General features: G+C 41.8%; 2 protein-coding genes across 3 annotated transcripts; one reads left to right on the top strand and one right to left on the bottom strand.

Moving 5' to 3' along the window:
• The first annotated feature begins 796 nt into the window (after positions 1-796).
• On the top strand, positions 797-11,374 carry ankdd1a (ankyrin repeat and death domain containing 1A). Of its 2 annotated transcripts, none has more exons than XM_023814220.2 (15): positions 797-1,041; positions 2,263-2,366; positions 3,293-3,391; positions 5,062-5,160; positions 5,296-5,400; positions 6,721-6,819; positions 6,977-7,075; positions 7,555-7,653; positions 7,841-7,939; positions 8,189-8,287; positions 8,569-8,667; positions 8,856-8,951; positions 9,061-9,262; positions 9,875-10,006; positions 10,145-11,374. In XM_023814220.2, the coding sequence occupies exons 1-15, from the start codon at positions 1,008-1,010 to the stop codon at positions 10,204-10,206; spliced, it is 1,527 nt and encodes a 508-aa protein (XP_023669988.2). In that variant the 5' UTR covers positions 797-1,007; the 3' UTR covers positions 10,207-11,374. The 2 variants fall into 2 exon arrangements, with proteins under 2 accessions (XP_023669988.2, XP_023669987.2); XM_023814219.2 differs by lacking the exon at positions 797-1,041 and adding an exon at positions 1,673-2,165.
• A 99-nt stretch (positions 11,375-11,473) lies between these two features.
• Positions 11,474-15,994, bottom strand: spg21 (SPG21 abhydrolase domain containing, maspardin). Its single transcript, XM_023814221.1, has 9 exons — positions 15,868-15,994; positions 14,931-14,995; positions 14,557-14,718; positions 14,125-14,205; positions 13,860-14,005; positions 13,648-13,756; positions 13,162-13,269; positions 12,905-13,045; positions 11,474-12,010 (listed from the first exon to the last, which is right to left on the bottom strand). The coding sequence occupies exons 1-9, from the start codon at positions 15,902-15,904 to the stop codon at positions 11,885-11,887; spliced, it is 975 nt and encodes a 324-aa protein (XP_023669989.1). The 5' UTR covers positions 15,905-15,994; the 3' UTR covers positions 11,474-11,884.
• Positions 15,995-16,610: the final 616 nt, after the last annotated feature.

The raw sequence follows: 16,610 nt of genomic DNA, 5'->3' as shown, positions 1-16,610 counted from the left end.
TTGTTACTCTTGCCCTAACTGTATAGCTACAGGCGAAAATATATATCTGCTCATCCATCCTCAATGATTCAACAAATGACGATGTTGGACAACGTCGTGTTTGAGATGTTTGTTCGTCTCAGTAAGAAAACTCAAGAACAAATACCGACGAATGACGAAATGCAAGCAAACGAACAAGCAAATAAATAAAAATAGGCACATATGAAACTATTAATATTAACCGTGAAATTCTAACAGTTTGGGAACGGCGTAGAGAATGATGGTACGGGAAATATCGCCCTCTTGTGGATGTTATGTGACGCTACTTTTATGCGTAACCTGTATTTTACTCCACATAAATCAACTGCCGCAGCAGAAAATTCCTGTCTTAAAAAACTGTTTTAAGAATAATAGTATCCGACATCAGTTCAAGCTTAGCACAGGATTCAGTTAACTATTTTAAAGTCTAGGACAACCAATGTGTGAGTTTTACTGAATTTGGATATACCTTAAAGAATGTTCTTTAACATCAGTTCTTTTTCACTGAATTGAAAAATCCCCTTGCGTAACGATAATCAATGCCCTGTTTTAAAACGGAGCTGTGCAGGGTAAAATAATAAATTTAATCGGTGTACTAAATCGATATATTATAAATAGTCCACGATTCCGATCCCAGAGAAATCTGCACAAGCTTCTTGGTCAGCCTCAATAAAACGTTTTAGAAATACTCCGGCATTTATAATTGCCTTTGTGTAAAATCGGTTTTAGATATTGTCTTGTCAGGGGATCCAGCATCACGGGGCTGGATTACGATCAGTAGTGAGGCGCAGCCATGGACATAGTAGCGTACATCAGATTATCGCTGGCAGAAGGGCAGGTCTGCACCCGACACCCGGATGTGCAACCAGCTTAGCGGCTCTCTTCAATATTTTAGTTAGAATATCCCTCTGGGGCACATTCCTCAACTGGGCTCCGAAAGAGAAATGCCCTTAATCTGAATTCCGTCTCCCCCGCCCCCCAGCAGTAGAATGGACGACGATTTGGTGTCAGAGGATGATATCTGTAAGTCGCTGCATTGATTAATGGCTTGCTGGCAATAAAAACGATACGGATGTTTCATAGTGTATCATTTGCCTCTGGATCTTACGGAAAATTTCAGCTGACCTGCTGACCGTATCGTGATGGCCAAAGCCTTAACTCTGATGATGTTTATTTCAGCTCACAGTTGAAACAGTAATTACGTACTGTATTTCAAGCATTTCTTCGCTGTCAACATAATATAAATCAACCGCGTAATCTAAATATAGTATGCCAATTATGTCACGAATTTACAATCGAAACAAGTTTTTTGTAAGTTCGAGATGCAAATTATAAAACATGTACTTCAGCGTACGTGTCTTGGGTTTAGAAATTGGAAGACAACAAAGTGCGTGAAAACAACGGTGATAATGAGATGACTGTGAATTATGTTTCGCAGTTAGAAATTTAGAAAGAAACAATAGTATTTAGCTTAGTTAATCCTGATCAACTTTGTCTCGTTTGCCATTGATACTCCTGTTTCCCATGTTCAGGTACGGAGTTCTAACCGCCTCCTGTGGAAGTTTTGGCCGGGGTAGCAAAGTGGCAAACGTGATATTTTACAGTCTGCTGTTTCATGCCGGATATCCTGTTAAATGAATAAATCTGCGTTAATTGAGATGTAGCAGTAATTTTTGTCACTGTTTCTTATGCAATTATTATTTTTTTCTTTCGATTAATTGGTCGGTATAACTGTTTATAGCCCCGGTATTATATGAAAAAACGGGTAGTGCTGTAAATACTAAAGTGTTAAGAATGGCTGATAAATATGTGTCAGGCTGTAATAGGCCAAGAATCGTCACGTTACGTTTATTTGCAGTACTGAATTGTTTAGCTCTATAATTAATTGATTTAATACTATCGGTCCATGCGTCCTCTGTACCACTGATCCAGCAGAGGGTCACGCCGCTTTATTAACGTTTCTTTTGTAAAATAGCTTAGATCGTACAGTGATATAACTATGACAGTGTACCGTGGAAAGACGGGCTGTTCTTTCAGCCTTTTGTATACGGGGTTACGAGGGAAATTCACTATCTGCTGAAAGAACGACATCAGAGAGATGGAAAGTCAGCCTGTTATTAATGTGAGCAGTTATGAAAACCGCTCAGGTTTGTAAGTGAAACTGTGCTGTGACAACAATAATTTAATGAATGAATTTAAAAAAATATATATATATTTTTTTAATAATCTGTTTTCTCCTTTCAGTGCTTCGCTCCGAAAAAGAATTCCACGATGCTGCCAAAAGAAACGATGTGGAAAAAATGCAGGAGCTCATTAGAAAAGGCGTGGACGTCAAAGCCAAAAACAAAGTGAGTATCTGACAGATCCCAAGCTGCTTCCAGCCCATTACGTTCCATTTACTCTTTTAAAGTTAATGTATGTTCGTGTTTAAATTTGACAAGCATCTCGCAGGAAGCCCTGTGCTTTCAGCCTTGAGCTGCTCAGATTCCTGTTTCCCGGAGCCTCCTCTCTGCATCCGCTCGATGTACATTTTGTATATATTCCTTAGCGTGGGAATTTTATGTAAAAATGTTCACAAAATTATGGCGTCCCGAAATAACTTTAGCAAAGCTTTAAAACTTCATCTAAAGACCATCTAAATAAACGTAAGCAGACAGTCCGTTAAATACTAGAAAATAATTTTTACCTTGTTAAATCGATTTGCATACTGTGGCTATTTTAAAGCATTTTTTACACTGCCGAAGTAGGACAGGGTGTGAAAGCGAGAGAATTTTACAGAGAAATCGTTAACCAAGCACAAAGGCTGAGAGCAAATGGTACCGCATGTGTAATTAAATATAGGGGCATATTGAGGATCTGTGGATCAGATTTGATGAATAATATGAGGAAATGGTGGTTAAATCATGTTTTATTTTCCTTTAAAGACATTGTACAACATTAGAGTTGGAGGAAGGGCATCGTGGGTCATTTGAGAACAGGATGTTGTTTTCATTTTCAGCTAAATGCCCGTTTTGAGTGTTTTTCCTCTTTATGGCATTAGGACAGTCTAGTCACTGTGCTGCCTTTAGATAACCTCTTAATTAATGATTTTTTTCCAAATACGACATAATGATGGTTATGTTATGTCATATTGGTTAAACGCAAATAGCGCAACAGACGTGACTGGATCTCTGGTTACTATAGTGATGGTCACCCCCCAGACACTGACGTGCTTCATTCTCGGACCTCATTCCGGTTGGTTCTGTTCACCTGCTGGTTCTGGATCCCATTGCAGGTCGGCAGGAAGGCCCTGCACTGGGCGGCAGGGATGGGAAATGAACAGGCCCTGCGCTTGCTCCTGGACCACGACACTGAACTGGACTCCGAGGACGTTGTAGGTGTCCCTGAGAGGCTGGTGGAAAAAGAGAACCTTAGCTGATGTCCTACATGCCTGTTTGTTATCTAATTTATTTACTTTGGTTACCAAGGAAACATTGTCATTCAGCGAGAAGGTTCTGGCTCTCAGTTTTATGCTTGTTGTGTTTGTACAACCATATATAGGTGTAGAAAGGCGGGTCAAGTACCAGAGTAACTAAACAGGAAATCTAAAGTAAACAAGGTAGAGCGACATCACATTACAAATCAGTTGTCTGTTCCCTTTGGTGAACAAGAAAAGCATTTTCCATGCAAGTTATGTATCGTGTGCTTATAACTTCTGTGGATTATAGGGTTAGGGTTGTGCTTGGTGAGTCCCGTGAAGACAGTAGGGAGTCGTCTTCTGCAACATCTGCAGTGTTTGGTTGCCTTTCTGTTGGCCACTGGTTCCTTCCTGGAGAATCCAATACAGTTTCGTGCTAAAGACTCAGGCAATCAAAGAAAATGATGTTTAAATGATCATTGTGTTGATGGTATGATGTTGATGTTGAAGTGTGTCGGCTTTCTGAACCTCTGCTAATGCTACTCCACTATCTGCAGCCACCATCCAGTACACCCATGTGTTTTTTGTCTTGACCACCAGCATACCACGTTTGGCTAATTAATACCTTGTTTTTGCTACTTAGCTACTTAAATCAAATAATAAATTGAGCTAGTGGTGAATTTTAACAAATACATAGAACGCCCCTGAGGAGAGGTTTGGGAATGGAAGCGGTGTTCATCTAGCCATCCAACAAGACATTAGTAACTTTTTGGAGAACAGAAGAAATAATTGTCTTACTGTTAATTTCAGTCTACTCTGACATCTAAATTGCATTTTATTTTTAGCAAACATACACTTACTACCCAGAGAAATAGCTCTAATCATTTCCTTTGACTGCCTAAGACTTTTGCATAGTAATGGGCATCCAAAGTGTTCTACAGTTTCTCACACATTTCTGCTGTGGTAACTTGCATTGAATGTAGCAATGACAGAAGGCTTTATTTGCCAGTTGAACAAATGCATTTGAATTTGTTTCTTTGCTGGTCCCTTCTTGCTCTCCATAGCTTGAGGGTCACTGTGCAGGGTCACTGAATGTGTGGCCCCCTGGAGCTGGGGGTGAAGGGCCTTGCTCAAGGTCCCATGGACATGTGACGGACATGTGACTGCTCTACTGAGGCTGGGGCTTGAATCTGTGATCTTTGGATCCCAGGCACAGAAGCTTAGTTCAGTGAGCCACTCTCCACCCCTCTGTTGGGCTTTTGATTGGGCCCTTTGGCTCATGAGCTCAGATTGTGGACAGGACGCATCAGAATGGGGCCTCAGCACACAAAGAGAGTCAACCGCAGCTCAAAGGGCAGGACTGTGCAGTGTTTCCAACGACACAGCTTAATACCTAATGTCATGCACACGGCTCACATATCGTGTCTTTCCTCTCTTAATACACGAGATCTTGTTGTGCATGAGATTATACTAAGAAAAAAAGCTTTCTCTTGTATAATGCACAAATATTAACACACGGCTACTCTCTGGAGAGCATTAAGAATATTTACTGGTTTGAGTTGATGTGATGTTAACCTGTAACACTGGGATTTTGCATGTTAAGCAGTAAATAATCTAGTTAAATATTTATTGTCTGTTTTATCCAGTTTGGCATGAACGCTGTGCTGCTTTCATCCTGGTTTGGTCACCACAAAATCCTGCAGATCTTAGTGGCTTCAGGGGCAAAACTGAACTGTGAAAACAAGGTATGTTGCTTTGTCACTATGACAACCAGCGCACGATGCTGCCAGCCAGTGTTGCTCTTGGCACGGCCTTACGGAAGTCTGCGGTCGTCCTCACTGGTTTTTATTTCCTGACTGTGGCTGTTTTCTGTCTGGCAGAATGGGTTAAACATGCTGCATTGTGCCGCACAGAGGGGTCACGTTAGTGTCATGCAGTTCATCATGGAAGACCTGGAGGATGTGAGGCTTGACAGAGTGGACAAGGTGGGGAAGGAGCCGGCCACGGCAGAAGGGTGATATTACCCCCACAGACCTGAGGAGAATAAGCAGTTGGATGGATGGATGGATGGATGGATGATATGATATATTCTTATCACTATAGTAGTTGCTGCTCACATGAGCGGAGGGCTGGCTATTCATCACTTTGTGCTTGTTTTTGTCCATCACTGTCACAGTGATGAATAATTGAAATCAGCATTGTCCTCATTTGTTGGAAGTACATGACAAGATTGATGCGACTGATAACAGACACAGTAATCTACCATAAAGAATACTAACAGATTTTGTTTGTCATGTTTCTGTGAACAAATATCTGGCAGTATATCACTCTTGTTTCATATGGCAGTTGTGATTGGCTGTCCACATAGTGGTGAAAAGTGGTTGGATGATAATGCATGGGGCGTGGATACCCTGTGACTTAAATGTCCCCAACAATACACTGCTTGTTAGCAGTACTGTAAAGTCATTTTTAATTAACTTGGTAAGTTAGGGTAACACAGTCAGTATCAGTATTGCATCTCTATCAACTCTATAGTTGGAAGCAGTAAGATGGACAGAATTTTTGAGCTGTTGAATTTGTGTGGGTTTGTGCTGAATTATGTGGAATAGAGTCGTTTTGCAGTGCCATTGAATTTTAGTGACATTCATAAAAATATGTGGGAGTCTTGTGATGGGGTGGCATAGTGGTTAACACTGTTGCCTTATACCTCTGGGACCAGGGTTCAAGTCTCTGCCATGGTTTCATGTGTGTGGAGTTTGCATGTTTTTGTCGTGGGGTTTTCTCCAGGTACTCCAGTTTCCCCCCACAATCTAAAAACAGCTGAGGTTAATTGAAGTTACCGTAGGTCAGTGGTGGCCAATCTTATCCGCAAAGGGCCGGTGTGTATGCAGATTTTTGGGATAACCTGTAGGTCAGCTGTTCAAACCCAGTTCTGAGGACTCTTCAGCCAATCAGTCCTCTAATTAGTAATCTAATTAGGGAGTTGCAGCGAAAACCCGCATACACACCGGCCCTTTGCGGATAAGACCACCCTGGCACCATAAGACCACCCCTGCCATAGATGTATGTGCCTTGCAATGGGGGCCCCATCCTGGGTTGTTCCCTGTCTCAGGCTACAGGTCCCCTGTGACCCTGAATAGAACAAGCAGCTACAGAAAATGGATGGATGGGGATTTGTAGTAGGGTTTGTTTTTTGTTTTTTTTTTTAAAAAGTGGCAAATTCTCACAGTGGGTAACAGTGTGCTGTGAGCGACCATCGGGTGAGTCACTGAATTGCCGTACTTAACACCTGCCTCCTCCCTCAGTCAGGTAAGACGGCCCTACACCTGGCTGTAGAGCATGGACAGCTGGAGGTGGTGGAATACCTCATTGGGTTTGGATGTGCCCACGACGTCAAGGACAAGGTATCCCTCCTTGGTTCCTGGCAAATATATTGGCCCCCATTGTTTTAATGTAGGATTCAGAAAAAGCATAAATGAAATGAGAATGGGTCAGAACTGGGCACTGGAAGTAAGGGACAGGTTCACCGAGATGGCTGGTTCCGCTCTCACCTTCTCGCAGGAGATGAACACTCCATTGCATCTGGTGGCCAGGAACGGGAACATAGAAGTTCTGCAGAAGATCGTGGAGACTGGAGTGGGTCTGGACGAGAAAAATGTTGTGAGTGGAAGGCTTGTGAGCCAAAGGAGAAATCTGGAGACAAGTGCGAGTGAAGAACATTTCATATACATATTCTAGATGTGCCTGGATGACACTTGCGTCAGTCGTTGAATGTAAGGTCCTCTAAGTGATGTATCCTGTCAGTGACTGGTCACCTCAGACAGTTTATGTCTTGCTGGGGGCTTCACAGCCTTGGGATTTCTCATCTGTCAAATGGTTCTGAGACGACTGATGCAAATGTGCATTGAACAGATCTGGGATGTTTCTCAATATGCGTACTTGACCGTACTTGCGTACCCGTTTTATGTCATCTTCCATCGCCAAAGACCAGTTCCAATACAAGCCCCAAGTTCATTCTTGGGAGGAAAGTTAGCAAAACCGCTCTTGCCAAGACCACAAGTATGATCTTTGCATTCTTGGTATTGAAAAACACCCCTGATCTTATGTGGGGAAAATGACACTGTGTTTGCACACTTCAGGACGGATGGACGGCCTTGCATTTCTCTGCCGATGGAGGTCATTCAGAGTGCGTCCGGCTACTGCTGGAATCCTGCTGTGATGTCAATGCACTCACACATGCAAGTTCCATATATTTACATATGATTCTGTATATATTAATAAGCTGTTTATACAAATATTTGTACACTTTAGATACCCATAAGTGTCCTTAGAACGTCTGATTTCAAATAGTCTTGTTTGTTCATTTTTAATTATAAATATTACTTAACAATATCCATTGTATTTTTGTTATTTTTGTTTTTACAGAAGAGTATGAACGCTCTCCATTTTGCAAGTCGACACAGTCATGTAACAACAGCAAGACTATTAATAGAGGCGGGAATCAACACAGACTCCTTGGACAGTGTAATTATTGATACAGTACCTATCCATCAGTGTCCTTACTAACGTACTGACTGATAAATAGTCAGTATAGGGAGTTTAATGATACACATCTCCAGTGAACATGGAAAGGCAGATTACTGTCTGTTTTGATTTGAGAATTAGCATGGTTCTTTAATGAAATCTACAGTGCTGGAAATACAAACAGAATAGCATGCGCTAATACTAAAGCGATCGATGAGATTCAGGTGGCCCTCCTCAATATCTCCACAGCAACGGACCACGGCTCTTCACATTGCCGTGCTCAACAACCATGTGGAAACAGTGAGGCTCCTGATCGATGCAGAATGTGACCTGGATGCTTGCGATGGTGTAAGTTCATCTCTCGGGACACAAAAGCGAGAGCTCGCTAAACTCCTGGGAACAATTATCTGTGGGAGAAGTCAGATCGTCAGCGTTCCTTATATCACGCCATTAGGATCTTGATTCTTCATCACTGTCATTGTGTGTCACACCTTTGTACTGGTTGCTTAGAGAATTACTTACCCACTGATTCTGTTTTCTGCATTGCACGTTCATTATTTGAATGAGAGTTTTAATTTCAATCGAGGAAAAAGCGCTGTTTCTTAAACCTGAAGTTTTATGTCTTACAGAGGCAGCAGACTGCCTTGCACATAGCAGCGGAGTTCGGCCGACAAGACATTGCCGAGATGATCCTTATCGCAGGTGTCGACCTCAGAGTCCTTGATAAGGTACTTCAGGAACTGCCAGCTAACGCCAAGGTCTGCTTCATTTACCTTTTATGGTAAAGTGTGCATATCAAAGATCAGCTGGAAGGACAAATGGAGGACAGAGTTGTGTCGAGTGGTAGTACAGGTGTTTATTCATGGAAAATGTTTTCCTGCAAATTCATTACAATGATCTGTCTCATCTCGCTCAGCAAGGGAAGACATCTTTGGATGTAGCAGCAAGAGGAAACCACATCAGTTTGGTGGACATGATCATCAAAGCAGACAGATTTTACAAATGGGAAAAGGCACGTGTGAAACTGAGCGTGACGTACTTATTCTTTACGAAACACTGTACTTATTTGTTACTGAATATCTTAGATTGTGATGTTACGCTTTTGTATTTTGATGCGTCAGGACAACCTGAGCAGCGACTCGGACTCCTGGGCGGAGAAGAACGTGACCTTCAAGCAGGACCACCGAGTGGAGACCCGCCACATCCGATCAGTCTTGTGGAGGCTGGCCACCGAGTACCTGAAGCAGGGAGAGTGGAAGAAGCTGGCCGGGCAGTGGAAGCTGACGGATGCACACATCCGGGCCATAGAGCAGCAGTGGACTGGTGAGGGTCCAGGGTTAGCGATGGCGCTATCAGAGAAGCCTTGTTATATTCAACAGTGGCCAGTAGGGGGCGTAGCGATCAAGGAAACACTCGAAAGACTCATAACATGAAGAGTTCTCAGACAGGGTGTAACTCAAGTGTGCTCATCAACATCTTTATTTCCTTGAGTAGTCTCCAGTATTAAACAAAATATCATAACCAAAATGATGACGAAAATAGACATCTCTAAAAGGCATCTTTCAGAAGAATTTCATCGTCACACCCTTTAAAAAATAAAACAAGGAGAGTAAAGTGGTATAGTGCAGCAACCGATTATCTGCAGAGGACCGTTCAGTTACATTTCCCTAGACATATCCGACTTTGTAGTAATATCAGAATTCATTAATCTACTTATAAAGGGCCCTAGATCTTTTCATAAATGGTTTTATATGTATTTTTTTCAAGGACAAACATATAGCCAGCTCATAAACCATTTGCTTTTATATATATGCATTTTATATACTTTTTTATAAACAAAACCAGCAACTTAGGTTACTGGGAAAAATTGCTGAATGTTCATTCTTCTAGTAGTTGGAAACTCAAACAGTGGATACTTTTTTTTGATACAAAAAGGTACAAAAAGCTACAAGGAACATGGACACCGATTGTTGCTCATCTGGCTACACAGTGTGACTATGGCCGGTGAAAATCCAATCAAAGGCTTGTACGAGGCCCTGGTGGCCATCGCTAGGAAAGATCTCGCAGGTGAGAAACATAACCAGTCATGTGACCCTTCCAATATCTTTATATTAAGGTCAAAGGTTGATGTTCTCAACCGTCACTGTGTAAAAGTCACGACAACTAGAAATGTGTTTTAAAATGTTGCTATTTCTTTTTCAACAGAAAGTATCCGACAAAAAGCTAATGCAGATTCAAGTTCTCCGAAGAAATGTACCACCATGTGAAAGAGACTCTCCAAAGACTCTCAGGCTTTTCCACAAGTGTGGTGAAGCTTCGGATATGTTCTCACCAACAGCAATCGCAGTGAATACACTGAAGCTCACATACGACACATACATCCATAAAAGCGGCACAATTCCTTTGCCAACTTGTTTACACAACTATGGAGGGACACAGGGTGAATCTGACAGACGTGATTTAAGCACTTTGGTCTTGAACAGAAAAGGCACTAGCTGCATTCGCCTTTGGACACACACTATTGCCGGTCCCCGAAACACAAACTTTTTTTATAAAGCTGCAATGAAAGCAGCTAAATACCATCTTATGTTCCTTTTACATTCAGAGACGTTTGTGTATCTTCCCAAATGCATAAGTGGTGAAGTTGCCTTTTTGCACTTTTTTTTTGACTGGATAACTTCTGGCAGAAGTTTTAAATCCATTACTCGTGCGTTACATACATAGTTGGATCTGTCTTTAGGAACCATCATTTACATTTAACCTTTAACAAGAGGCATAAACGAATGTCGGCTAATGGTCAGTGGATGTTGCAGCTGTGTCGGCCAATTACTATTAATTGTGCCATTTGAAGAGCCCAGACACAGGGCGTGTTACGCACCGACGGGGACACACTGGTCTCTAATGAGCCCAAATGCACAGACACCTTGGATCTAGCAGATACTTTTATCCAAAGTGAGAAAGCAGCACCAGCCACTCTTATAGTACTGGGGGGGGGGGGTGAATTAAGGCTGTGTTCAAGGCCCCAGTGCTGAAATCACAGCGCAGTTATGGCATCGCAGCCAAACACGTAACAGCCCACAAACACGTCAGGCACAGAAGCAGACATGCAAAAGCAGATGTTTGGCTTCATCTGCCTGTGGGGCAAACACTGCAGACAGACAAATTATTCTTTACTTTGGCATTCCGTTTTTTTATTTATTTTTTTACTTGCAGTGTTGGAATGAAGTACATCTGTGGAAGCAGTCTTTTGTAAAAACAAATTGCAGGCGATTAAACACTAAAAAAAATAGTTTTACTTTAAAATACAGATTTTAAATGCTGTATTCTGGTTGTAAAAACTCTTACATTTTACAAAATTTTAAGTGTACCTAAGTGGTATTATTTCAAAATAAAACATTTTATACATTTCGAACTGTAAGTGTAGTTTTGCTGGGGACAGTTGACGAGGTTAAAAAAACTCATTTGTAAAAATTAGCACAGTCTGATTCAGTATAACAACTAAATGAATAATCACACAAGCCTGGAGAAATCATAGGCGTTTAACAAAATCTTTAATATTTTGTTTGGTTGTATTCCTCAAAGAGCAAAACTCTTTTCTCATCAACTCATCGATAAATATCTGACATATCAAAAACACCACAATGAAGAAAAAAAAGTGCATATTGATTGCAAACATAAGGCAGAAAAGGTACAAAAAGTTGGTATTTTCCGTAAACAAATTCATGTACCCTGTCTAGTTACTAAAATAGCATTTTTCTGCAAAGTAAAAATAGGCTCCGTTTCAGGGCAGATTATATCCGATATTCCAGGAAAAAAAAAAAAAGTCTGATGTCCACCCCGCAGAGGTCACATGTTGATGCATCTCCAAGCACTGGATAAGGATGGGCCGGTCAGGGGGACCCTCGTGATGTCCGACACGGCCACAGCGGCCCGCCTTCCTGTCCCCTACAGATCCTCATTGCCATCCTGCCCTGGGCACACGCTTGCCCTCCGCACCTCCAGCTCGGCCGCGCTCACCATGGCTGGGTTGATGGCTGCGTATCGGGTGCTGTGGAACTGCCGCAGATGGATCTGAAACATACATCGAACTTGCGAGGAGGGCAGGGCCACGTGCCGCAAGCCCAGCAGAGGGTGAGGCATGTCTGTCATCTGTCTTTTGCCTGGGGGCTGTGTGCATGTGCGTGTTCCTGCAGGTGTGTGTGGGACAGCACATGGAATACAGCCTTTTTGTTTATCCATACATGTACAGAATGGGCATTCTGAACTGAAATGAACAATGAAGAGCGATAACCTCTTGTTTGTTTTAAAAAAAAGATACATCACAGCTTTAATTATCCCAAGAAAATTTAGTAAAGATGGAAAATTAAGTTAATCCCGTTTAGTTCCTCCATTTGAAAGTGACCTGTAACCCTGTATCGCATATATTCTAGAGAATCACTGGAGGAAAATGTGATGTTCAGTGGAAAGTCGCTCGCTGAGCAGCAGGCAAAACTGACATTAAATGAACGCTGAAAAGGCATTACATAAGCAGGCCTGCTTGAACAACAGGTTACTCTACAGAATGTGCACCCAGAAAATCTAAAAATGCTGAATTTTCAATTCCCCCAAATAAAATAATTTCCTTTATCATATATCAATTTCACTTAGTGTCCAGCTCAGAAAACGCAGGACTTCCCGTAAATCATGGCAGTCATTTGTTTATTGGGGAGAAACTCCATGGAATCGCGCACGCACACGCACGCACAAGTCTTTGTTTACAGAAAAGACTCAAAATGTAAAACAATGCCCCAGATTTTAAAAGTGACTAAAATGCTGAAATTCGTCATCATTCAACAAAACAAGCTTGCCGGCAGGTCTAAGCAGCACTTCAAGCTGTTAAATCTGTTTAAACCTGCTAAGAAGCATTTTAATTTTGAAACATACAACGAACTCATGTCTGTAACTTTCCCCAGACGTTATACTGACCTGTATGTAGAGGTTGACCTCGGCACTTCGGCAAAGATATGGAAAATTGCCGCCAGTTTTGAGGTGAGCCCTCCTGGCGTTGGGATACAGTTTATACATCTCCTCTTTAGCTTCGTGTGAAAGTGCACTCTGATCGAACACCTGAAGAGACGGCAGGGTCCGGCCGCAAATGGTTACGGACGACACTCAGCGTGGCAGAAACCTCTGAGGTCCCAGCAAAGGCTGGGGAGTCGTGACGACGCCGAAACTCTACTTACATCCATAATGGTCACAGCCACGTCCTTTATTTTGTGAGGCTCCACATATGAATTCTGGCAGTTAAGCGTCAATCGGGAGGCAAGTTCACTTTGGTTCAGACTCTCCAACTGGCATCAGAGCCAAAAAGGCGAGAGAGAGAGAGAGAGAGAGAGGAGAGAGATTGCCTTCCAGTCAGTTGGGAATGTGTGAGACACGTACTCTGTCTGGTTTAGAACAAACACTTTATAAATGCCTAACTTTCCAGCTCTAACCAGTTCTAACTAGCGGTCAGTGCTTTGGCCATCTGTTCAACCTTAACTACAACCTGTTCAACATTAACTTTGTACATTTAAAAGAAAAGTATTAAATACGGGAAATACTACTATTATGGAGGCATTTTGCAGTAGCATAAAATGTACCACAGGGAAAGACCATTTCTGAACCCAGCCAAAAAAAAAAGAAAAGAAAAGGGAAAAAAAACACGACTAAGATAGGAAACTTCTAACCCGATCAACCATGAAGTCAATGGCATGCGCCATTTTCGGGTCGAGCGGTCCTTTTGCAAAGTTCCCCAGAACAATCTTCTTTAATATGAAGGCAGGCATCAGCCAAAAACTGAAACAGGAGAAACACACAGAAAAGTCACACGCGTTCAGCATGCAGGGGATCGCGTGCACAGCAGCTCAGCACGCCTCTGCCAGGCAGATGAACACTGTACCTGTTTGCTGTCCATGTTTGGTTAAAGATGGAGGTATCACTGAAGGAGTTACACAGAATGAGGGAGTGCACTCTGGGAGATTTGTACGTGCACTCGGCAAACTTCTGCGCCAGAAAGCCCCCCAAAGAAGCCCCAAATATGTGCACCTGCGACAGAGAAATTTATTAATCCTTTGCAAAAATGCCCTTCAAGAAGCATCATTTAATGTCACACACAAATCAATATTTTATAGCAAGAAAAAAGGTAAGCATTCAAAATATCAAACCTTATCTAGCTGTAGGTGATCCAGCAGTTTCCTGAACCCATCACAAAATTCCAGTATATCCCAGTAAACTGGATACTGGAGCTGAAAGATAACAGCAGTATGAGTTACCTTATCCAGAATTTTCAAAAACTATGACCATGGACACAGGAGAAAAAAACTGACCATCGCTTAAGCCAACAATTGTAAATCAACCCACTGATATATTAGTACATTCAACAAAACGTTTGTCGGTATATTTTTTCCGGAATAATGAGTAGCACAGATAGAACAATTTCAACCTCTATTAAACCACACAAGTCTTAGCAAGAAAAGCGTAAGTATAGATACGCAGGGGGTATTACACTGTGCAAAAAAGTTCTCTACACATTCATCTGCTATTCCATATCCAATTCAGTGAGGAACGTGGAGTCCCCCCCCCCCCATAGTACTCACCGAAATGACTCTGTAGCCCCAGCCAGTGAGGGCCAGGATCTGCTGGAAGAAGACCTCTGCCGTCCCGCTGACTGGCGGCAGGAAGATAATCGGGCATCTGACGCTTTTCGGACCCGCGTCGTACAGCGACCACACCTTGCTGTCATCGTCATCCACTATGATCTAGCGTGAGCATCACGGATGGACGTCCATCAGAAAAGCGTGAGTCACTTAACAGTGTGAAATGTCCAGACCCATTGCTGGATCTAATTGTATACGGATCATAAAATAACGCTTAAAATCCTCTGCGATTACGCTTAATACTAAAGAGATACAAAATATCTAGGGCACGATATTCTAGTTACATTTTATACAAGCATGCGAAGGCAGCTTACTCTTTTCAGAGGGACGGTGCTTCTGAACCAATTGTAGTCAGGGGATACTCTAATCTCCTCCATGGCTAGGGCAAACAAACCATTAAAAAAAGTTACCATTTACACGAACTTCAGTTCATCTGTATCAAACATGCCACACCTGTCCCTAGTTTTATTCTGCTGGTCTTTGACCCCCTTCATCCACCTTGCAGATTAAATTACTACTTTCGTCCTTAATAAGCCTTACTGTCTTAAAATGAAAACCGTCAAATTTACAAGTAACTGGCGAGTATACGCCTAAAATGCACCCACCACACTCCTTGTCAGCGGATGCGGTTTGAATGTGAGCTTGAGTACAAAAAAAGAATTTAAGAAATAAAAACCAAATCAAATGCTTTCATTTCAGAGAAATAAACTGATTTCATTGTTTCTGTTGAATGATGAGTTTGTTTCTGGGTTATAGTCGTTTTTCTTAGTTTTACAGAAAACAGATGCGCTCAGTTATGAAGTAAAGGGATAAAGATTTTTTGCTGAAACGTAGAATATGGACTGCTAAGGCATGCCACAGATAAAGAACAAAGAACCCACCAAGCGTGATAAAACAAACTACTTAACGAATTTTATTTTTTACGATTTAAAAGACCAATCACGCCTGGTAAACCTCAGCCGCAATTATCTAGTTAAGTAAAGACATCGGCTTGGCATGCGTCCTTACTAGCTACCAGCCTACACATTTAAAGGATAGCTGTCCATTGCTGCGTTTCTGCATTTTCACAAACTTAGATCAATCCATTATAATGGCACGCCACCAGACACGCTTCTTAGCTCTTTAATTGTGCTGCTAAATCTAACCTCTTTGACGGTACCCACTGAATCAGATGAATAGTGAATTACATAAGACAGTATCTGCAATGCATTCGCGGATTCGAAATACAAAACATAGTAATATCGTGTGTACTTAGGATATCAGCCTGAGAAGCACCCACGCTTGGCATCAAACTAGATCATTTTTCTCGCCCTCTTCCACTTGGTAAACCTAAGTCACATGATTGAGCTTAAATTAACTTCCGCGATTCTTTTAAATCCCGCCTTCTTATAAACGTCACCCATAGAAAACCCCAATTACAAAGCAGAATTCTTAACCGACTTCCGCGATGTACGGATGACGTCATTATTGTTAACAGAATGCAGAAAACATGCACGTACGGATCTTGATCTGCAGGGACAATAATCCTATCCAACCAATTCTGTTTAGGCGATTTTAATATGGTTTCAAGGAGGATGCAATTTCAACTCCCCAGATGAAAATGCTATAAGTTCAATAAAATAATTGTAAAGTTATATTTGAAAATGTGGCTTGTGTTAGTCATAACAAAATATTATAACAATTTATTGTAAATGTATTTACTATTTGTGTAAAGGTATTTACATTTTTTAACAAATTAATGTATCTGGATAAATGGCTAATTGGACTTTTTCGCCTTGCACACATAAGCTATCAAATTCCTGCCGTATGGAGTTCATTGCCAGCCAGTATATGAAGCATCTTCCCTCCCTCAGTATTTAAACCCAGACTGAGTTTTATTAATACTGATAACTCTGGGCTGTTTGTAGTGTGGCTTATCTAAACTAATGACCCTAACAATGATGCACCTGCTTCTGAAAGCTTTAGCGCATGTCTGTCGTATCTCAGGGTCAGCG

The sequence above is a fragment of the Paramormyrops kingsleyae genome, chromosome 11 (genome assembly GCF_048594095.1).
Source record: "Paramormyrops kingsleyae isolate MSU_618 chromosome 11, PKINGS_0.4, whole genome shotgun sequence".
NCBI lineage: Eukaryota > Metazoa > Chordata > Actinopteri > Osteoglossiformes > Mormyridae > Paramormyrops > Paramormyrops kingsleyae.
Note: the sequence above shows the minus strand (reverse complement) of the source record. Positions and strands in the feature narration are given on the sequence as shown.